General features: G+C 41.6%; 2 protein-coding genes across 3 annotated transcripts; both read right to left on the bottom strand.

Annotated features, from left to right (window-relative positions):
- Positions 1-507: 507 nt before the first annotated feature.
- LOC311020256 (vacuole membrane protein 1-like) lies at positions 508-12,874 on the bottom strand. Of its 2 annotated transcripts, XM_084020203.1 has the most exons (13): positions 12,848-12,874; positions 12,732-12,768; positions 12,146-12,254; positions 11,716-11,848; positions 11,434-11,524; positions 10,806-10,916; positions 7,211-7,378; positions 6,747-6,878; positions 4,982-5,062; positions 4,709-4,825; positions 3,375-3,436; positions 1,945-2,044; positions 508-1,534 (listed from the first exon to the last, which is right to left on the bottom strand). In XM_084020203.1, the coding sequence occupies exons 3-13, from the start codon at positions 12,222-12,224 to the stop codon at positions 1,391-1,393; spliced, it is 1,218 nt and encodes a 405-aa protein (XP_083876329.1). In that variant the 5' UTR covers positions 12,225-12,254; positions 12,732-12,768; positions 12,848-12,874; the 3' UTR covers positions 508-1,390. The 2 variants fall into 2 exon arrangements, with proteins under 2 accessions (XP_083876329.1, XP_083876328.1); XM_084020202.1 differs by having other exon boundaries at positions 12,732-12,872.
- Positions 12,875-13,079: 205 nt separating this feature from the next.
- npat (nuclear protein, ataxia-telangiectasia locus) lies at positions 13,080-23,662 on the bottom strand. The gene is made up of 17 exons (XM_084020205.1): positions 23,472-23,662; positions 23,129-23,247; positions 22,965-23,025; positions 22,784-22,856; positions 22,586-22,626; positions 21,823-22,062; positions 21,565-21,640; positions 20,273-20,396; positions 19,808-19,899; positions 19,572-19,653; positions 19,329-19,425; positions 19,108-19,224; positions 17,550-18,845; positions 17,074-17,171; positions 16,448-16,541; positions 14,949-16,321; positions 13,080-14,093 (listed from the first exon to the last, which is right to left on the bottom strand). Exons 1-17 carry the CDS (start codon positions 23,506-23,508, stop codon positions 14,013-14,015), a joined length of 4,101 nt encoding a protein of 1,366 aa, XP_083876331.1. The 5' UTR covers positions 23,509-23,662; the 3' UTR covers positions 13,080-14,012.
- Positions 23,663-23,811: the final 149 nt, after the last annotated feature.

Below are 23,811 nucleotides of genomic sequence, written 5' to 3'. Positions count from 1 at the left end.
AGTTCCTTGCAGCCACAAACAGACCAGCTGAAGTGCAGTTTTAAGCCAAGTGGAACAGATGAAGAGCTGAAGGCCCACAACTTCAGCCAGCTTACAGACTGCTGTTGCCGTGCCATTTTAACAGCCAACACCAGTCTGATAAGCTAGCTGACGGGGTGGGAAAGTGGAGTTCACGGCTGAGAATATAGGCAGGGATCTTATCCACAAGCTGGAGCCGGCTCAAATCTGCCAAGAATGTTTGGGGCAGGACTTCTCCCCAACACTATTGGAAAGTCTGAATCAGGACAGATAAGGAACTACGACAAAAAACAATCAAGAACCAATGAGTGCTAAACTGTTCACTTACCTTAAAGATGCTCAATTGTTAGAGAAATGTAACCATTAGCTGCGTCATGACAGTTATTAAACAAAAGATCACAAAATAGCTCACTGGGATAAACGCTTACAAAGTGAATATTTAAACTACAAGAGAATCCAAAAAAAATTCAGAGACTTGGAAACAAGTGCCATGATTTACACGTTTTATATATGATCTCATCCAAGGTTCGACCTAAATGTACAGAATAGAAATGGGACTAGTTAGCTGAGAGTACAATGTCACTTTACAAATGATTTCACCTTTTCTTTTTTTGTTTTGGTTCAAGTTAACTAATGTCCACACAGACCATTAGAATAGAAATACATCTGCGCATACTGTCAAAAAGATATTAAGATATTTACACAATGTGCAAACCATCAATACCACACTATATTAAGTTGATATTGCTTTTTTTTCCCCACACAATTTTAAACTGACGATTCCAGAGACAAAAAAAAGACAAATTACTGTTTAACAGGACAAAAAAAAGGAGAATTAAACCCTGAAAAAAAAGACCATCCATAGCAGTTATCCTGGCAGCACACTGTACAAACGAGTCCAGCCACACACAAATGTTACAAAATTAAATAAAAATCATTTTTTAAGTCAAGAACTATATTCAAGGGAAGTCGGACCTTCCCGTCTTGCATAAGGCATAGCATCTGCACGTACACAGCAGTCCCCACCAAACTGCCGCTTTACTTCTGAGGTCAATGAATGGGTTAATTTAACGTTTTAAGTAACATGTTAAGATCAGCAGTAGGACCAATCGCACTACTAAACACCTAGAGAGTGAGATGAGAGGAAGAAATACAAAACCTGAAGAGGGACAAACAGTAAACCGCACATACATCCTCAAAAGCGCGCGCACACACACACTACGAATAGTGTTTTCGAGTGGTCAGCCTCTGAGAATGGATGGAGGTTGAGGTTTGCTATTAAGTTGTAAGTGGCTGTGGCTGAGTGGAGGGCTCTCAGCAGCAGCAGAAACACAGTCACTTAGATGTTTGCACCGCTTGAGTCTTGTCATCATCACTTGGTCTTCTCCTCCGAGTGCCTCTGCTGCTGCAGGCGCTTGGCGTAGCTCTGAGCCATGGAGTTGACAATGGAAGTGACAAAGTAGCAGACCATGACCAGCACCACCTTCTCAAACACCCATGACAGCCAGTTCTCATCCTGGAAACCCAAAATTGGGAGTGCTGTCAATGACCATCGTAAAAAGCAGAACTGCAATGTTACAGTTTGTGAGCACCCAAATACTGTGACTAGTGTGGCAATATTAGAAGAATGGGTATTGAGATATAAAGACAAACATTCCCCATTTTAACAGTTTAACCTGGAAACTACAAACTAGAGCTAGCTGGTCAATGAGTAAGACATGTCTACATTTAAAATGTAGTTTCTTAGCGGTGTATAATAGCAATATTAAGTATCAGTTGGGGTATACTAAAACAAGATCCCACGCCTGATGTTGCTGATGTTTTTCGTACAGAGAAAAGGCTAAGTTAACAAATAAATACACTATTAAAGCTCACATTTTGGTGATAATAATCACTTGAAAGTGGTAAAAATAAGAGTGTTCTTACCGCTGGTGCACTTCCCCCAGCATGGTGCAGCTTGTTCCTCTGTGCTTCCAGGTACTGACTGAAGGGCTTCTGGAGTGATGGCCCCACTTTGGGTACAGAGCTGGCATTGCAGCCCGGCATACATCCACACAGAAAGGCAAAGAAAAGAGACACAAGAGACAGGGGGGGAAGAAGATTAATTAACTTACCCTTTAAGCACCCTTCCCTTTGACGTGGAGCCCCAGACTGAAGCTCTAGACGCTGAACACTTATACCCTATAAGAGCCTCAAAGAGCACTTCCTTGAACACAGGTCCTCAACCAGCATCCCTGTTACAGCTGCTACCTCCACGTGGGGCCCATATAGGAACTTCCACCTCCTCTACTTACTACTGTGAGCAGCAGCAGGCAGCAGAGAGGAATGAAGCAGAAACCTTTCAGCCCTCCTTTTATACTCCTCAGCTCTCTTTAGGAGCCTATGTCAGCCCCTTCAATCAGGAAGTGAGTCGACATGATGTCATCACCTTTACCACCATAGCTGCCTTCTTGGTGGAAAGATATCTAATCAGGGCGTGCTCATGTCCTTATTTGGCAATGTGGATTAGCTCACCAGGGGCCCAATCATAATGGATGGACCATTGTATTAATGCATGTCATATAGTGATGGTGTTTGTTATGTATAGCAGGCTGTAGACACTCGAGTCACAACAGCCTTCCCACCGCATGAATTCAATTCTGTCCAAGGTTGGGATGTTAACATGTTGTCTAGACTCGACTAAGCAAAAAAAGGGACAATTTACTAAACAACAGCAAAAGGGAAGTGGATAATTGCTGATTTCAAATAAACCTAACCAGTTTGGACTGACTCATTTTTGTTATCTCTCCCACTTTACATGCAAGCACACATAAATAAACACAAGTACCGAAAAAACATCCTGTATCAGCACTGAAGCACTCGTCATAGCGAGTCACGGGCCATCTGAGTTTCATGGGAAGCAACTGTGGATTTCATTGGATCGAAAAGTAACGGGATACTGGCTATGACCAGATTCAGGTTCAAATATGGTCATCGTTATTACCTGGACATACATGGATCTGTAATTCATATCAATTGTTGCATTTCCCGCCTCACTTGGGCAAATCTCATTTTCCCAAGCTGAACTTGAGTGAGTCAGATAAACGTGTTTGGATGGGACCTCACACGCCTGACCACCAATGCTGCAGGGACGGATCGCATGCGGGGTGAGGGAAAAAGCTCTATTGAAAAAATGCAAAAGGAAAGCACGTAGACCCCCGGAGTGAAAGCATGTGTTCATACAGGATCTCCAATCAGCGGTCAAAATGCATCTGAAAATGTTTTAAAATGCATTGCCAATCACAAAACCAGGACAAAGACTCCACAAAATACCTGATTAACATCTTACACACAGACACGCACAAAAAGACACTTACCCAAGGAGTGACACCATTTGCTCCACAATGTGCTTGCTGAAGGTAATGATAACAAATAGTTTCTGTAGGAAAACAAGGGAGAGATTAATAAGCTTCATGATCATAATCAGAGGTATACAACACACAGGACATTTATCTTTAAATACAATTATGTCTTTAATAGTCTTTATAATAATTTACAGGACATTGGAACAATCATTTGGTATTGAATAATGAATTACCAAAAATTATCAATAAGACAAACGGATATATTGATAGATTTAGGGTTTTTTTTTTTTTTTTTTTTTAGCGGCACAGCTGTTGGAAATTGAGGCCACATCTGCCACTCTCCACAGACAAACCAATTATAAAACTCAAACTTGGCACTAAGCAAAATTTTGGGCTGCATGGGGCTTTGTGTGGTTTGCAGAGCGCCCAAGTTGGGGGGCAAAACCACAATATTCTATCTCCGGTCCTGAAACTGATCAGCTCTAAAAACAGCATGACACATAGGCCCCCTGGACAAAATCAGACAGGATATGACACGTGATGTCCCAGAGGTTCAAGGTAGAAAAAAGAAAGAAACGGTTATAGTACAAAGAACCCCCCCTGCAGCCTCTAACCGTCTGCTCAATTTCCTTCTCTCATGTCTAGATTCTCACATCCACTCTACATCCTCCGCAACCCCTGCTGCTCGACGGCCCCTTTCAAAGGTCTTGGAGTGAGATCACTGGTTGGTACCACCGTGAGATGGATAGGTTTAGTTTGTTAAGACACTCGGCGACTCACCCGCAGACCCAGACAGACTTTCAGTATAGGCTTATATTACTCACTGGTGTGGCAGACTCAACAATGCACTCCGTAATTAACATGTTTTTTGATCTTGTGCAGATTTTAAAAGAACTCTTCTTAAAGACTTCTTAAAAGATTCATTCCTTCTTTCATCTGGTGCCTGTTTATATGGTCTGGATGCATCTCAAAGCTGGAACCAGAATAAGGAAGGAGGACCGGAGCACAGTCAGAAAGAGTTAACCAGAAGTGCACAATTAGGAGTTTCTCACAGCCACCGACTCATGATCCAAGCAGTCGGTTTGATCTTAGTTCTCCCACACGTCTTGATGGTGTGGGGATTTTCAATCAGTCAGTGGTGCGTAACCTTTTTTTTTTTTTTTTTTGACATTATTACAATGTGGACAGAGAATTGTGATGACATGAAACAAAAGATGAGTCATATTTGAAAGCAATATATGCTATGTGCCATTGTGGTTTTTATGTTAAAATGGAAAGAACCTGCTTTCATTTTTTCCAGTGAACTGTTGTTTTTGCTTGTTTCTGATCAAACTTGAGCTACTGACCTGTATATGCATCTTGATGATTGCCTTCCCAATTAGAGTTGCTCCAAAGAAGGTCCAGAAGGGAACCATGAAATGACCACAAGTTATTCCAGCCAGGTCGAAGAGAGGATTAGGGATCTGAAACACACAGACAATATTACCGATCCACCGTCTTATAAAATTATATTTTTACCTTTGCTACAAGTCACAGATTTAAAAAAATAAAAAAATAATAAAATACATTTAAAAAATCAGGGGGGCATTATAAACAACCTCCAATGAATTTCAACTTACAGAGGCACAAGCCAAGATCCCAAAAAATCCCACTTTCTGCACCATATGCTGAACTCCCAGTTTTGCTCTGGTGACAAAATCCTGCAAAGTGATAAAAACAACAAACAAATTAAACAAACATTACTGTTAGGAAAGGACGAGGATAGGACTGTGACTCACAGTTTGTAAAACAAGTTCTAACACACGAACAATACGCAACACATGTCATCCTTTTATTCTTAATCCTGCTGTACTTCTCAAGATCGTTGTTTTCAACCAAACAAGTGTTTGCTATGCCAATGCTGTTTCTGCAAGATTATTATAAGAAGCAAAAGCTTTGTTGAGAGCGCTGTCGTAAAACACCTGCTATTTCTGAGCATTGTAAGATTTTTTTTTTGTTTTGTTTGGTGGATTACAGCTAAAAATTGTGTGCTACAAAAGTGCTGAGGATCTTTAGATCCTATTTCCATCCCTGTGGGAATTTTCCCCCCACATCACAACAATAGCGTGTTAGTATGTTCTGCAGCAGAACACGAGTACACTCATTTAGCAGTTTACTGAAATATATTTCTGAAAACATTTGAGGTGAGAAAGAGCCAATGCATGAGCAGAATCCTGCTGCCTATTTTTACAAATAGTTCTGAGTTCACGAGCTTTGTGAGCAGTGATTGACAGCTCATTGGCTCTGATTGATTGGTTTTCTGCAGGCGTGGTGAAATCTTGTTATTTCCTTTAGGAGCACTGAAGGGAGGCAGAGGTACATTGATATTTTGCAGATTATCTATCCCATGTACTAATGGCCGGCAATAGTGAGACAGTAGACAGCAAATATGACAAAAAGTTATTTCATTTCATTCACTGTGTGAAGTTTACAAGTGAAAAATCGCATTTTAGACCATCTCTCTCGACCTATGTGTTGACTGTGCATTTCATAAGCTCCCTGTCTACATTTTATACCTGTACCTTATATTTGTGTAAAAACTCAATAAAAATATCTTTGAGAAAAAAAAAATCGCATTTTAGTCCGATGAAGGATACCGACTTGACAGTACGCATCATCAGAAAGAAAACCCTCTAAGATATTGTGTGTGACTCTTATCTATGTTCATCGTCATGTGTTCCGCAGCTCTTAATAAACAGAGCTTCTGACTCGTCTGTGAGATGACACATGAACGTGTGGACACATCCTGAGCACATTTCCATGATGCTAGCTCGGCCTCTTTAGCCTACTCAGCTGAGAACGGGTGAAGTGAGAATAAGTCATGGAGACAATGTACACAATTTTCTCTGATTTCGGCTGCTGCTGCTGCTGACTCAGCATGTGATCTCAGCCACCTCCAGTCATGTGAGCATCGGTTCCTGACAGAACTGTCCGTCATTCAAATTAGAGGTCGGTGAAAAACGACGAGGGAGGCAGAGAGAGAAAAGCCTGAGGGGTGATTAAAGGGGGAGCTGTGCTCAGGGTGACTCACCCACAAACAGACAGATTTACTGGAAGCACAAGGAGGGAGGGGCTTCACTGAAGTCACATGGCACTTATAGACCAATCACCGGACAGTGACGCCATGGTCATTTGTGTATTATAAAAAGGTGAGGCAAAATCAGATATGATCATATTGGGTGAGTATAAAGACCTGTGTTAATACAGAACCAAATAGAGTTGCTGTGTGTTTTCAATGGGGGACGGGAGGTTAAATCTGTGCGAGCTTTTACACTGAATGTGACAAATTAGTACAAAGAAAATGTAGCTTCTAAATTCTTTATTATATGCGTGTGCGACTCTGACCTGAGCGCCCTCGGCCTGCTCCAGCATCTCCTCAAACTCCTCGTAGTCTTCATCCTCGGGATCTGCTCCTGACTGGCGAGCCGCTCTGGCCATGAAATATGGAGGCAGCTCTCCGATGGCAGTGCCTGCCCCCTAAAGCAGCACAATTAGAAACGCTCCATGTCAGCATTGGCTTATCTATTTCCCACATTCACCCGCAGGCAACTGTTTATGCCACCATGAACTTTTGAATTTGGTACACGCAACTGCTTTGTGTAAAGAAATTCAAGAAACATACTTACTGAGTGTAAGACACAATACAAGCTTTTTATGTTCTATATGTATACAGCATTAGGCATGTTGAAATGAGAGGGGATGTAAATACCAGCTGTCACAATGACACCTACTGCTGGCACTGACAAACATTTTTTGTCATTTTTCAGTGTGGATCACTGTATTGCCTGTTTATTCAGACTACGACTCACCCACATGCAGGCCTCCAGGCGGACCTTCGACATGATTGAGAAGAGTGAGATGCTTCCCTCCATTGCTCCACCTTGGGGACAGACAATCTGGTCTGGGTACGGAGGCTCTGGGAAGTCTGTGGAGCCACACTCGTATGCTGCCAGGGTTACTGATGCTATGTGAGGACCCTGAGCAAGGTGAGACAGAGGGATAAGATTAACTGGTTTAAAAGGGACTGGAAACCCCTGAGGCATATTCTGGCACATGCAAACATTTGGTCCGGCGTGTCATGAAACACTTGGACATGTGCCCACATTGTGTAGTAAGAATTATAGCTTGGGGAAGCTGAACAATGGGATACAAAATAAACAGTCAAATCTGCAGAGGTCACGACACAGGGTAAAAGGATAAATTATATTTTGTTGTTTGTATTCTTCTTATTCTATATGTATTGTAATACATTTCTTAAAGTCTCAAATCCCTAAAAAAAACCCTCTTAAGAGGATTTTTTTTTTTCCACATGTACAACTGCAATCACATGCACAGCAAATAAGATTCAGCTGCCGATAGCGGTCACAAATGATGCCCATTTCATAGTGCCATCTGTGACCGCAATCCATTTTTTGTGAATTCTCTCTCTCTCGTGTATTTAAGTATTTAGTATTTGTTAAACCTTTGACAATGATGTATGAAAATGTATTCTGCTGTTGCATGATTAAACACAGCTGGTGTGCCAACAGTCTCACCTGCCCAGAGGTACAGACACACACCAACAGTACAGCAGCTGAATCAGAGTCTGTCTGTTAGATCGGAGTCTGTCTGTCAGACATGTCATCATTCATTATTGTGGCGAAGTCTGGTTATGCCCAGCCACCTGGTCTCAATAACAGCGGGCCCACCTGTAACTACAACACAGCTACTCCATTATCCCTCTTTAAGGTGATAGAGGCACCACTGACAGTAGATGGACAGCACACAATTAATCTGTGTTGACTGCACCTCCCCCCCCACCGAGTATGAGCACGCACAAGACTTCTTAGCTACACAAAACAGAACTTCACTTAACCACATTTCTTCACGATACAAGTCAGTGTTAACAAGAACTAAGCTGTGAGTCAAACCCTGAAAGACGATACGTAGGCCCTGATGTGAACTTCTTTGTTCACCTCAGACAGCAGAGCACAACTCTTGACATGAGAGACAAACCACTTCTTTGCCCAGTAACCACTGAGCAAGTGGATTTCATCAAGTTCCCATGAAATAAAAAAAAATACATACAAATACAAATCTGTTTAATTAAGAACAAGACATAAACAATACTTGTGGACCCGTGAAGCAGCGAAGTTCATTACAACCTACAACACTAAAGTGTTGGATTGGCAAACAACAAACTAACCATTTTTCTGTCCTAACCAGTAGTGGATCTAATATGTAAATATTATTCAAATGGGTTATCCCCTTAGCAGCATGGAGTTCAGGAAATATCACGGCAGTCTGCTTGGACATTTTGACCTCTAGAGGAGGGAAGCTCTTGGGTGCAATTCTGTGCACCGCCAAAAATGTTATGATTTGATGTTTTATTAAATGGTGTTCTGATCAAATCTACAAATAAAAGTAACGTATGAGCATGCATTCTCTTTTATTTCAACCACAATATTATGACAAGAATCAAGCACTTGGATGCATTGCAATGACCTTGAAAAGATCATAATGAAACCATCATACTAGTGAGTGAATTCCCTTTCCCATGAGCGTGATGACATCATCCTCTCTGTGGGGCTATCTATGAATGCTTCAGGCTTCCAAGTTATTCACAATGCAACTCTGCAGGTGGGACTTGTGGTTTTCCTTCAGAATTAACACTGGGGGGTTTCCCGTCTATGAGTGACATCAACACTGAGTGGGCAGTGATGGGAGCTGTTGCACTGTGAACTAAGTTTCAGTAACATAGAGGACATTAGCAGCAGGACAGACAGTGTCGCTCCACACGTCACCTTTCGAATGCACAAGACCATTCTCATCAGAAACTAATAGTATATATTTGGTCAGTTAATGATGTTAAGTTGGTAGTTATTCAAAGCACCACGTTCTACTGCAGCTACTTGGGCCACAACAACACTCCCACCTCTAATGACAAAAAATGAATGAGACATGGGATTTTCCTGAATTTCAAAAGAATGTGTTGTAAGTGTACAAACTAAATATGTTTCTACTGTGACTTAAGGGTAGTTCAACAATTCTCAAGCACAATGTCAGGTTGGGAAAGAAGACCGGATGATCCTCCAGTAGGCCATCAAATGCTTATGGGACACAAAAGGGAGCTCCTTTACAAATGTAAAAGCTGGTAATTCAAACTAAAAAAAAAAAAGAAATGAGGTAAACTGGTGTAATACATGCCAGTTTGTTTCATATGGGAGAGATGACGGTGCCTAGAAACCTCCCTCACATAGAAGGGAGAGGGCGAGGTCACATCTTCCCAGTATTACAGAGAACAAGTATGCACACAACAGTATGAGCTACCACTGCCATTGCATTAATGTTGGACACAGTATATAAAGTAAGTGTTGAGTAGTTTCTAGTGTCTAATGTTTTTCACACACATGGTGAGCTGTAAAGTATTAATAGAGGGAGTGCACAGCATCTCTTTAAAAAAAACAGTTGGGTCATAGTTACATATTTTGCCATTATTTAATTATGATGGAAACGGCTCTCTCAGCTGGCACACAAGTTCTACAATAAAGAAGCCACATCACAAGCCCAAAACTGTGTTTTTTTTGGTTTGATCTTGCCATGTTCTCCTTTTTACCACAACCAAGACAATGACACACATTTTATTGAGTCAGTCACTGAGTCACTCTGTGAGAGCATGTCGGGGAAAAATTACACTTAACTTTTGGTTAAACTCGGACTGAAGGATGACAGTATGGAATGAGTTTTTAAAGAAGTAGATGACAATGATTATGGAGTGTGACGCCATCATCTGGCAACTACAGGGATATACATACACATAGGCTTTTATGTCATTCTGCAGGTATAACCACAAGAAAATGCTGTGAATTAGATGTTATTTACATCTGAAAATGAAAGTCTGACAGCCATTATTATATTGAAGCCTTTTCACTGTTGAGATATGGGTCGTATGTGGGCCAGCTGAGTCAGTTTTCCTAGAAATATGTAGATGCAGCATATGGTACCATCATGACAAGAACATGCTGATGTTTAGATATGAATGAGGTCATTAACATGTATTTAACGTTTGTGTTTTTTGTGCACTTACAGTGTGTGGGCAAATGAACTACTTCATCACAGACCGACATTCACCGCTTTTTTTCAATTACATGATAGTTAATCAAATTACATTTCATCAACATATGCTGCAGTTGACTTAAACTTTATTTATATGGCTTCACATTTATAAAGATTTTTTTCTTTTTCCTCACTTGAGATTTTTGCCATTGCTAAAATTGAATATTTCTCGACAGCTTCCCTCAGAGGGAGGTGCTACTGGGATTGCAGCACTTTGTTAATGCAGTGAGTGCAGCCTATGCTTCTGTATTCTGTACAGTTCAACAACTGGTGTGGACACCTTTGCCAAACCATTGAGTGTTAACTTACCAGATAGAGGAGAAAGGTGTGCAGACCAGTCCCAAGGCCCACCGAGGACAGGATACCAAGGCCTACCCAGTAGGCACACCATAGAAACCTCTTCTCCAGGTAGTTAACATACTTCAGTGAGGAAAGTAAAACAAACAGATTAGAGGGCAAAGTCTGGCACTGTCTGTTGGATTATACAATGTACTGATAATTAATCTCTTACTAAGGAACTACTTCTCTGTTGTAAAAAATGATGATTATAATCATACCAGGATTAGAACTTTTAGCTGTAACTTCTATATTAATAACACATGATTTTAGAAAGAAAGATTTTAGTGACATGTCTTAACTTTTAATTTGCATATATTTTGTAACGTCAGTTACCTTCATCATTATATATGTGATGAATATAGAAAGATGTTCATTTTAAACTGAAGTAAACATGACTTTCAGCCAACCAACTGTATGATCAAGAGTTACTTGACAACAGTGGAGAACTCATTATCTCCCACCACAAGCTTTCTTCCAGGAGAGTTTTAGGTGGATCAAGAGTGACTTATCATTAACCTTTAAACAGGCCGATGATGAAGCAATGCTGTTGGCTGTTGATTATTAACGCCACTAAAAAAACAAAATCGTTGAGCCTTACGTGTTGGTGCGCTCCCTCGGTGGAATAGGCGATTGAGAAAAGAGAACATAACATCAAAAGTAAGAACACTGTGCCTCGTCGTTCCCAAAGCCTGGACAGGAAGGAAAGTAAACAAAATGTCAACAATGGTTCCAAAGATACAAACTATTATTGAAGTCAGAGGTCATGTCTGCTTTATCAAGTAGAGAGAAATTAAGAGTCATGTGGAAAACACACAGGACACAAAGTGACAAGCACAAACATCCTGGCGGAAGAACAAGAACAACAGGTTTATCTTCTTACTCAAACGTCCACTCCTTTAGCTTGATAAGGGTCTCCAGAAAGAAATAATGCAGTGTGGTGAGGGGCCTCCGCCATACCACCAGAGACAGGCGATCCTCCTTATCTTTCTGTCGCCTCTCCCTTACTGAAGAGTCTGGAGAACAAGGACAATGATATTCACCCTCACATAGTGTAACAGCTGCATCTACATCCCTGCATCCTGCTGAGCCGTTCATGGTAAACACATGATCTGTGCGACATCGAGCAGTGCTATTGCAGGCCACGTCGTCCTCACCTTTGAAAACTGAACGTGACAGAACATGGTTTTTATGACTTTTTCAAACCATGTGGTGGTTAGATATCGTTCTGTCATCAAGGGTACCACGTGATCAACATTCCAATGATACGCCAGTTCTTCACTGTACGTTTAAAGAAACGGAAGTGTACCAACCTGACGATTTGCCGTTCTGTTTGCCTTTGCCTACTGCACGTCTCTGTGGCTGTTCACAGCTCGCTCCATTGGCTGCCATGTCAATCAATGAGTTGGCAAGTTAGGCAATCTAGGAGGAAAGACGGCGACAAGTTGGTGTCACGCGCTCAACCGTGTCCCTCGCGCGGTTGTTTCGCTTCCTAGTGACCAAGAGTCAGTAGGCTACGCATGGGGAGGGACCGTCATGAAATACTCATACTCGGCGCATAAGCAATATTAAATATTAAACTGTCAATGCGCTCATATCGTCAACACGACAAGTGACATTCACATTACGTTACACGGTGATTACAAAGAGAAATTATCATACAAGCGATAAAACGAAACAGAAAATATCACCAACTGCTTCACAACAGTAACATGAACATATTGTTAACTTGAATAACCGCCGCTCTGTCGGTTTATCTGCGACAAGATATGATGTCAAATGCGTGCACATAATCACCCTCCACATGCTAACCGGTTAGCCAACATGCTAAATGCTAAGCAAGGGACGTAGTTTCCACAACAAATGTAGGGGTTTCAAATCAATAAGTAGTCGCCTTACTTGTGGGAAGATATGTAAAATGTCCCTCGTCGTTCTGCTGTTCAAATAATGATAAAACATACGCTTAAAATAAGTGAAAACGAGCGATGTTTGTTTAAATCAGATGACAGTCGTACCTCTTTCCTGTTGTCTTCCCCCGGAAACAAACGACGGGCGTTTCAAAGTAAAAGAATGTGTGGCGGTTCAGCCGTGAATACTTGTATTAAATTGGTTTTCTATTGATCCGTTGTTGTGAAATGATCTGTTGTAGAAACGTGGAAGCCGGGCGCTGCACATGCATAGCATTATTTAGCCTTCAAATTCAATTCAGGGGATTCAACTCATAAAAGAGATTCTTTTATTGTGAAAAATGAGTGAAGACGTATTTCCGTAAGTTGTATTTTATGGTCCAATAGAAGGTTGCCAGATTTGCCAACACAGTGAGACAATTGCAACACTCGCAATGGGTTAGTGTTAACCTTGAGCCATGTAGCAATAGTTGTCTAAATCAAGATGAAGATGACGTTGCTCAGAAATAATTCATTCATTAGGTGAAGATAATTCATGATGCCTGCCTGTTCAACTGTACATCAGGTATGCATGCTTTTAGGATCAGTCTTTTTGAGCCCTTAAAGGACAAAGCTGACAGTCATCAATGCTGCAGACTGTATATAGGCCATCATTATATTCAGACAATGAGCAACATTCATTTATTGAGCCATACATGACATACAAACCCCACATTCCTAGCCAAAGCATTCGGTCTCTGCGTACTGTCTGAGTCTACCAACTATGAGTATGTCATTAAATATCATTTCACATTTCACTACTTTTCTGTTTCATTAAACCAGACAATCAATGAAGAGAATTCGGTGCTACAAAAAATACAAAACATTTTAAATACAAACCTATCATCAACATTTGCTGGATTTATCTAACGAGTCAAATATTGACCAAGACCGTTTGAAACAGCATTTTATCAACATGCACTCATTATGACAAAGTGCCCCAAAACAAGTGTGTGTCGTAGTACAAAACAATGATAATTTAAAACAGAAAAAAAGCATGAGGATACAAAAAATATATAACAATGGTTGCCCTACTGCTGCTGCATATAACAAAACTTCATGCAGTTAAGTCCCTCATTGGCTTAAGGAGACATTACAGCTTATAAGGTCAAGGTTGGGCAAGGTTACTAAGAGAAACCATAGGCACTGACTTAGCAGATGGCTTGCTCTATTCCTGGAGAGATACATGAGCAGGTAGTGACGCGGTCCTCATTTTCTGTTGGTGTATCTGGTGTCATTCATCATAGTGAAGTGAAGACAGGAACTTATCCACATCCAAGTCGTGGGGAAAGCAATCTACAAGTTTCTTTTTTTCCTGCAGATTTAAACCAAAAGTCAGAATTACATTACAATAATATTTATGAAAATACACAGTTGAATGCATGAACACTGCATTACAATCTTAATGAAAAGTACCAATAGCAAAGGCAGTTCATTTCTGAAATCTAATCCTCGCCAAAAAAAAGAACAGCTTGTGGTCGTGTGTAGATGAGATACTCGTCACACACCAAAACACAAGTCTTAGATGGATGCAAAAACAGAGACAACTCTGGCATTCACATGTCTTTATGGATGGGGACCAAAATTAAAGATTGGCCTGATGGTGGCACCAGAGTAAAGGCCACATCACTGTTAACCATCCATCTATCCATTCTTCAAACGGCTTCTCCTGTTCAGGGCCACAGAGGGCTGTCAGCCTACAGGACTAACACATTAGAGAGATTTACAGCTACAGGCCATGGTGTTTACAATGCACCGACACTGCATGTCTTCAAAAGGGTTCATTCTATGTACCACGGCCATAATAAGACTTCTCAGTCTTACTTCTAAGTTAAAAGACGAAGCTCAGCTCTCATCAGTCTAAGCCGTTTTGTTAGACTTCACCTATGACTGCTGAAGAGTCAGAGTTAGAGAATATCAGTACTCTTGTGGGAGTTGTTAAGTAACATCTGCTTGAAGTTATAACTCCACTCTACATTAAATTAATCTGCATCTATTTTGATCCAATTTCTATTTTGTCTAAATATGAAGGTAAATCATGGCCATTTATAGACTTCATAAACAATAATAGACAATACTGCTGAAGTAGAAATTTTCTATTACAGAAAACAAGGATAGTTTTAACAACATAATATATTTTAAACATGACAATTTCTTGTGTTATACTCACCCGGTCTGTCTTTTTGCTGGGAGATTGTTTTGAATCCTTCTTTACACGTGGGCTGGCTGCGGGAGAAGACAGTTTGCGTTTCTTAGAGTTCTTTGAGCTCGTGGGCGATTTTTCTCCCACTTCCTCCTGACGCAAGCTGTCCTTCAGTGGAGTGCCCGTCCTGGCGATGGCCGCACGTGAAAGGATCATGAGTGTATGAGCAGCCATGTTAATGCTGTTTTCACTGCCAGCCTCACTGGCTGGGCTGCAGGTGGGGACATCCGGGGTGTTGGGAGGCATTAGATGCTTGGGAGTCCCCTCTCCGTCTTTACCCTTCTTCTGTCTGGAAGGAGTCCTGGGACGATCAGCACACTCCTCCTGGTGACAGGCAGCCCCAAGGGTCCGGGGAAGACTATGGTCTGAACCGCCTGCTGCAGGCCTCTTGACTGGGGAGGAAGGAGAGTTGAGTCCCTGGATGTCGTGCAGCATCTCAGCTGCCTGTTTGGCCAGAGAGATGGTCTTTGAGGGTGCTTTTGTAGCCTTGGACGGAGGATTAGATGCAGGCTGGGCGACAGCTGGGGGGCTGAAGTCTCTTAACGTGGAGGATGAAGATGTTGACTGCTGCTGCTCTTGCAAACTGCCCTTCATTTCATTCTCCTTGTTAGCCGTCACATTTGGCATCTCCTGAGTGGATGTCCTCTTTTCTGTACGCCCCTCACGCGATTTGCCAGGAGGTTTTTCTGCAGGTTCTTTTCTGCTGCTCTCCTCATTCTCCTTTCTAGTTCCTGCTCTCGGAACAGAATCAGAGGACAATGACCTAGAAGTATGAGAATCACTAGCTTTTTCTCCATCACCATCATTATCATGACCGTGTTTGCCATCAATAGATTTTGATGTTCTTCCTGATTCTGACTTTTTCAAAGTCTCAGGCTCCGAAGCATCAACCCTGCTGGTACTTGGCCTTTGAGACTCTTGGTTGTGACTGCTATGATCTTGTTTGCGAGAGTTCTTTTTAAGAGAGTCTTTCTGATGCTGTTGTGGAAGCACAGACGTCTCTGGGTCCTTCATGAAGCCTCGTCCACTCTGCGGATCTGCTGGACATCTGATAGTCTCTATCCTCCTCTTGGCCTTGTTGCCACCCAAGATAGTAGGTTTTGTTCGAGTCACCTGCCGTGTATCGTCTTTCTCAGTCTGCTGGACGGATTGTGATGAAGATGTTTTTGGAGCTGAAGGTTTAGGGGATCTTTTCGTTTTGAGAGTTTGTGGTTGAACTTCGGCAGAAGAGCTGAAACTTAGAATCCTCCTATGACTTGGGCCCTTTGCTTTATCCTGCTGGACCGTGTTTTCAGCCAACAGAGGCTGGACCAAATTCCCAATCACGTGTTGGTCAGTGTCTGGAATTCAGACAAATAAGGTCAGAGAAGTTAGGCAGTGCCATTAAAACATTAAGCAGAGAAACACTGAGGATATCAGTTAATAATAAAAGACATAAGGTAATTTTGCTGGCACTTGTAACCTACCAGCAGGTGTAGACTGTTTGATAGCCATTGTGGGAGCCTTGGACTTGACAGTTTGTGATTGCTGGACCGGTACTGGGTTTGCTATGGCAAGAAGCTGTAAAGATAACATTTTAATACATTTTATTTTTCCAGAAATTGCTAAACGTCTTCAGCCCCTTGGGGGCAGCTGCAGGCAATGCTCATTATATCACACAGTACAGAATTGTGAATCTTGGTTGAACTGAAAAACATAGTATATAAATCCATTGTTTGCTCGTATGAAAACGGTCATCAGCTCTTTAACATTTTACTTGTTTATTACTTTGGAAAGATAAACATGTGTTGCAAACTGTATGGCAATCTGCCGATTAACTTGTGTGCAATTTGACAACTTGCCTGAGTAAACTTGCGGGTCAGTGGACACCATTTTGGTTTATTATTTTGGAAACCAAGTTAAATAAATACTGCCATTGGTTTGGGCATGTTCACTGAGGTGTCCGACTTCTCAAAAATGTCCTCCAAGGTTCAGAATGGTAAATGATCACCAGGATGATCAAGAATCATCTCATTATTTTGGTGAAAATAGTAAGAAAGGTAATACCTCTTAAAGACAAACAAGCTATGAACTGCAGATTAAGTCACGTTACCTGATTGGACACCATTTGGACCTTCCCCAGAGTATTTGGTGTCATAACAGAAACAGGAAGCATCATGGGCTTAGGTGATGATAAGATAAGTGTTGGTCCTGCATTAACAAAAGAGAACCAAACAAACAAACAAGAGTAAAAATTAACATTAACATCATGAGTAACCTTACTCCAAAATGTGACTATTTTCTGTTATTATATTATATAATATACACTGCAACCTACAATGTGTGTCAATATTGACGAGCACCAAATTGTGCATTGTTTCATAGGAATTCATTATCATTGCATATTATAACAAGTTCACAAACGGGGCAAAAGCGACACTAAGAAAGAGTGTTCCCTACATAATAAGTTAAGTAATCCAAATGAAAATGACAAACTAAACATCAAAAGCTGCCACTACAAAAACCAAAGTCAGCTAGTTAATTCATTTCTATTTAGATGACCCACTGTTGTAGTCTTTAGTCTCTTACCGGTAGAGGGGTCTCGAGTGCGAGATGGTGTGGTCACCCCATACTGGTTGGTGGACAAAGGTAGCACCTGTCTGCTTTGAGTGTCCGTCGGGGGTTCAGTCACAAGGAAGTAGCTGGCAGTGGCTCCTTGGAGGGCAGCATTAGTGGTGTCCAGGGGTAGTTGAATGATGTAGTTTTGTTGGGCCTGTGATGTCCCTGTTAATGGGGACATCATTATGGCCCCAGCCTTACAACTGAGAGGACTACCATGTGCTTCAGAGCTTTGTAAGCCACTAACTGCCTGCGCTGTCTCGTCCAAGTTGGCCTTTGGTGTGCCAGGGCCTCCAGAGGACTTGGCTGGAGAGGAAAGATAGATGGTGGGTATCTTCTCTCCAGTTATGCTAGAAATTGCCTGATTCAAGGTAGTGTCACTGGAAACATCCCCATCCTGGTTATCACTGATGATGATCTCCAAAGAAACAATATTACTGGAATTAGTTGCTGCCTTGCGTGGAGTAGTGTGGTTGGTGGTTGGGGCACAAGAGGGGGAGGATGCTGGCGAGACAGGTAAGGATGAGGCAGGCGTGAGCGTAAGTGTTGCAGAGGTAGACGCAGACGCAGGTGAACCAGGTGTGGCTGTGAATTGTGCAGCGGCGGACGCTGATGAGGGCGAGGCAGGCACAGTTTTAACGGCGGCACTGCTCGAAGGCGATGTGCAAGAAGCAGATTCAGGTGTTACTGGGAGTGTAGACCCTGGTTGATTGTCTTTTTCACTGCTTGAAAGTGACGTATGAGGTAGGTCAGCAGTCTGTATTGGAGCATTGTTAAGTTCAACTTGCAAGGGAAACAAAAAAGCAGAGGGGGCTATAGCAGGTTGCACTTTAGATCCTTGTGCTCGTTTATGCTCCTGTTTGTTGTCAACATTAGATGCCACTTCTGGCACATTAAACGCAGCAAAGGGAAGACTGGTGGAATCACTGGGGGCGCTCGTGAGGGAGGCCATGCTGTCTGAAGGAGGGGGAGGTGTATTCAACGGTTCATCAATATCCATTGGTGTTTCAAAAACACTGTTGTTGAAGAGCGGGGCTTTTCCTTTTCTGTTTACGTCCACTACAGCAGATGTGAGAGCTCGATGCTCCCCGTGACTCACTAACAATTTGGCTGAACTGTTTTCAATTCTGGATGCTCTGCCGCTGGGGCCAAGAGGCGTTTTCTTGAACAAGGTGGTAGACTTCCTGGCCTTACGCTCTTGTCCAGCTCTCATCTTCACTGTCATTGCTATGCTATCAGATATGGTAGCATCTCCATGAGTAGTACCTGAATAAAAAAAAAAAATATTTGATGATTCATATGTCCCCATTTTTGTATTTTTTATGCAGCTCCATCTTCAATATGGGTATAACATTTTTTTGATTTTAAACAAAAAGCTTGTGACCTTTTCATCACACTTTTGACTTTGCACAATCAATTATAAATCTTTATGTAGCCACAGTGTGGAAATTGCCTGTGAGGCAGACAATAATCTAAGTTGACATCAGTTGTCTTCTTCTGAGACTACTGTATTACATTGTAAATATACCTAGATCTTCACTCTGGAAGGGTTCGACTGTAGATGAAGGTCCAGCAGCGTTGCCCTCTTCTGGACAACTGCTTAGATCTCCATCCCCTGTTTCTCCATCAGTAAATTTGGTTTTATCTGCAAATAAATATAAAAAAAATTCCATTTTGCTTTATAATATAATTAAAAAGAAGTGATCAGCAGTGCTCTGCACAAACAAAAGCAAAGTAGGTCATAGTTACTGTAGTCGAAGAGCTCAAAGAGGGCATGAAAGGCTGGATCGGACTCTGTCTGTTCCAAAATGTCATGGATGGCATCGTCACTCATGTGGATTTCTCCCTGTAGCAGAGGACATATGTCAGGAAACAATGACAAACAGGACAAGAAACACAGCTCAATGATCATTATAAGGCTTGTCATAACTGTCTATGAGGGTACAAAGTAAATAAACTGTTATGGTTTTAATATTTATAGTATTTCAACACCTGCAATCCCAAGATTTCATCAATAGACTGGTCTGCCTCCACCACACTTGTAGGGGCCTTAGGTGTTTGGGATGTTGGCTCACTGACATTAGCGATGAAACAAAGGAGAAATTAGTACAGCCATGTAATAACATGCTTGCATGTCACATCTTTGATTACCACTGATGATCATAATCATATACAACAACTTAACACATATGCAGTGAGGCAATGCCGAGTTCCAGCTGAACACTTACTTGGCAAGGATTTTGTTGATGTTTTCAGCGAGCTTCTCTTGTAAGGATCTGTCCCCCAATATCTTGTCACGTGCATTTTGTATCACAAGTTGCTGTGAAGAGTAGCATGTGTAATGAAGTCACAAATATATCAAACATGAATCTAAAAAAAAGAAAATACGTTCATGTATATGATGTTCTATTATAAAGCTGAGGTCCTACTGAACTTAAATCACAAAATAGAAATATTAGAATCAAGAAGTGTGTCCCAGGCAAGCAGGCCCTGCACAATTAACCAAAACTTGTCTGTGCCTGATGCATGCGGTCATTCACCATACTATCAGACTTTATTTCAGGTGTCCTAAAAAGGTGACTTTTGTTGCACAACTTGGACCAAGATCATTGGATGAGCCAAAATGTTTCTCGTTTGTTCAAAATGTCTGTGTGTTAAGGAAACCCAACACGTCATATGCAGATTTTACTTACGGGATAGTTCTCACTGCCTGCTTCTTCAGGTTGGGGTTCTGCATTGGGGGTACTGACAGTCATGGCACATCTGACAGGGGCACTGGACCCACTCTGAGCACCACCTCTCTTCCTGGGGGTGTCCCTGAAGGCAGGAGAAAACACATATAGATGCAGCTGCCAACATGTACAAAATATGCACAAAACAAAATGAGCTCATACAATAACAACACAAACTAAAACAGAACAACAGGTGTGACTGATACCACTGATGATGATGATTCCATAAATTTAGGTCAATCAGTTCCACAGTAATTTTATTCTGCTCACATGAATGGAACAGACCTATCATTACATTTAATAAGTAACACCTGTGCCTTCCCTGCAATCACATGTCTGCTGTCTATAAGGTGTAAACCAAGGCCCTGAAGCTCGCACAGCTCAACAGTATCGAGCCACAGTCATACAGATACACTGATGATTACATTATCAAGCCTTCTATCGTTTTTTCACAGCAGACATTCTTGCGGTGTCCGAAATTCCATGCTAACATGCCATCTAGCATGCAGAAACAGTACATGAGATTTTAAACCTTATAATGAACCCAATTGTCTGATAATTGCATACTATTTCCAGTGAAACATCACAGTATGAAAACACTGGACACTATGCCGGCAGTCAATTCACACAATGCAATGTGGTAGTGATGACAATGCTCATAACAGACAATGGTCTGCTTAGCACAATATAATTTGTAATTAGTTCAGATTCTCACAAATCATCATGGGTTGGCACATTTTACCATGGTCACACATTTCCAAATGCCAAAGCTCCCTGGAAATTACGCAATAATTACAGGTCAGTGTTTCCGAGAAGATACATAAAACTGTGATTCATACAAAACTATGTGAACGGTAGTTCACACATTGAGTATGTAGTGTATAGTATGCCATTTTGGACACAGTCTTTGACTCGTCATAGTAAGAAAAGCAAAGGTGTGACTCCTAACCATCAACAGTTGCTTCCAGTAAGCTGCGACAAGAGCCAGCATGCAAAATAAAAAGGACCCTTAAATTGAAGCAGCTAAATGGAATTTAGAGCTTGTTCATTTTATTATCTACACACCTTTGCATTTTTATTGCTATCATGACATGTCAAAATGTCTTCTGTGAAATGTATTAAAATCTACTTCTGTACTTTAGTTTTGCACCGAGAAAGGAGAATAAGCAAGCCAACAAGGATCGGTAGGACAACAGAGTCTGTCTTCAATGCTGCAACATAACTGCAACATATATATAAATAATCACCCTTACCATTTCCGTCGTCCAGGAGACATTGGGCCTGGATTTAGCCGATGTTCTGAAACAATTATCTGTATCGGTGAATCCCCTGTAGTGGACATATTATGTTACACGTCAGAGAAAAGCAACGTTTTTGTGATTCATGATGAATTCATTTACATTGTTGTGGATGTAATTCAATGAGATGCATGAAATCAAAACACAACCTTCTAAACGCAATTAAATGAAACAAAACAATATTGAGAGTACTGCATATTTTGTGATACTCACTGGGCGTATTTAGTAACCGGTTGCCATCTTGGATCTGCTGGTGTATGCCACCACTGGTTGCTGCTCGGGTCTGCGTGGCAGTGTAGCTCACGGGAGTGGAGTGGCCGAGCATGCTGTGGGAGATGTGTGCAGGGCTGATGGAGGTTGTGTCAGAAAGTGGTGAGCAGACTACACTGCCAGACGAAGCCATGGTCAAGGCCCGCTGTCTCGCCATGTTTGCCACTCCGATGCGTGAGCGTACTGCAATGAACAGAGGCCAGTAAGTAAAAGGCCTGCAAAGGAACCCTGAGCAAAACACAACTCAGACACCCTAATTCATACATTCCATCCATCGTCTACCGCTTATCCTGCATTCAGGGCCACAGGGGGGCTGGAGCCGATCCCAGCTGTCATTGGGCGAAGGCTAATTCATACAGTATCAATGAATAAACTTTTGTGAATTTAGTTTAGTAGGGTGGATTTTATATGCTGGTGCTACAGGCTGCGGTATTCAACACTGCAATAAACCGCAATGTAATCACATGAAGCTGATTTATTCTTATTCTGATTAGGGAATAACATTTTTAATATGTAAGGATATGAAAGGTAGAACTAATACTAACATTTTGACAGATGCACTTGGGTGGGTGTTGATAAAAATATATATTAGAAAAGTCGCTATATACATTAATGTAGCAGTATTGTACCTTTTGCTGGCAAAGAAAATGAGTGTAAACAATAACATTTTGAATCAAAATGGAAAAAATAATAATTCCAAACTTACATCTTTGATTTGCTGATATAGCAGGAGAATTCTGCAATGACCTAAGTAAACCATATAGAAGAAAACGATATCAGTGATGATAATCCAACTCAATGTCAGCTTTGAATAGAAAACACTGAGATTGATATTGTGGTCAGCTTCAAACTGCAAACAGTTGCAGTAATTTAGAGGATGACGCATGAACAATAAGCTCATTACTTGATCTGGTTGAGAGTAAAATCCAGCTTTTTCCATAACGAGGTCATCATGGCAGGCACCTCATGACAAGACTCTGTTGAGGAAAATACAACCACCACAAATGTATAATCACAATATATATGTATAAGAATAGATAACATATGATGCATTTTGTTATTGGAACAATGTCACATAAACTCACCTTTCGTTTTGGCAGCTACATACTCATTTAGGATGGTCGTCAGGCCTTTCCCGAAGATAGACTGTGTGGGGGAAATAATGAATCACAGATCCACCTTCTTGAGCATCACATACACGTACAGAGCTTATGAGAGGGCACATTAAAAGACAAAAAGGCGCACTTACAAAAACACACGCAGGAATAGTACCGTCCTCCGTAGTGTGCTCGACATACTCTTTCAGGTTTGGGCACTCGTGGATGAAAGCTTGCGTTGTGGCGGACAGTCCCTCTTCTTGGAGGTAGCCTGGGGAAGGACATGTACCAACATCCACTCAGAGGACAACAACGCCCAAACGGATAGTTACACTGCACGTCTACCGTCGGCCAGTTAGCCGTTAACGACCATGTACGTTGAGCTCCGTTTAACGTAAACGTCAGTTAATGAAGTCCTATTGTTGGCTAACGCTAACGTACAGCTAACGACACAGATTTGCTTGGTCCGACAACACCAGAGCTGACTAGACTTACCCAAAACAAGCCGGGCGACGTCGGACGGCAGCAACATGGCTCCCTCTTGGCTGATATAAAGAGTGAATAGTTAGCTAAGCAGCTACATGCTCGAGAAAGACGTCTCAGAAATCCCGTTAAACGGCGTTAAATGAATAACCCCTCGGTGGTATTATTGTAAAGCGTCGTCCTGAGAGACTTTCGCTTACTCAAAAGGCGGGGAACTCAAGCACGTAACCCGGAAGTTTCAAAATAAATGTGCCGGTTGGAATGTTGGTAGTTGTAGTCCAACGCGAAACGCCCACCTCCACTGCATCCTACGGGATGTTAAATGCATACATAGCGTGTACTTTACGTATAC

This window comes from Eutrigla gurnardus (assembly GCF_963514095.1).
Source record: "Eutrigla gurnardus genome assembly, chromosome: 10".
In the NCBI taxonomy this organism is placed as follows: domain Eukaryota; kingdom Metazoa; phylum Chordata; class Actinopteri; order Perciformes; family Triglidae; genus Eutrigla; species Eutrigla gurnardus.
This window is presented reverse-complemented; position numbering and strand designations above follow the sequence as displayed.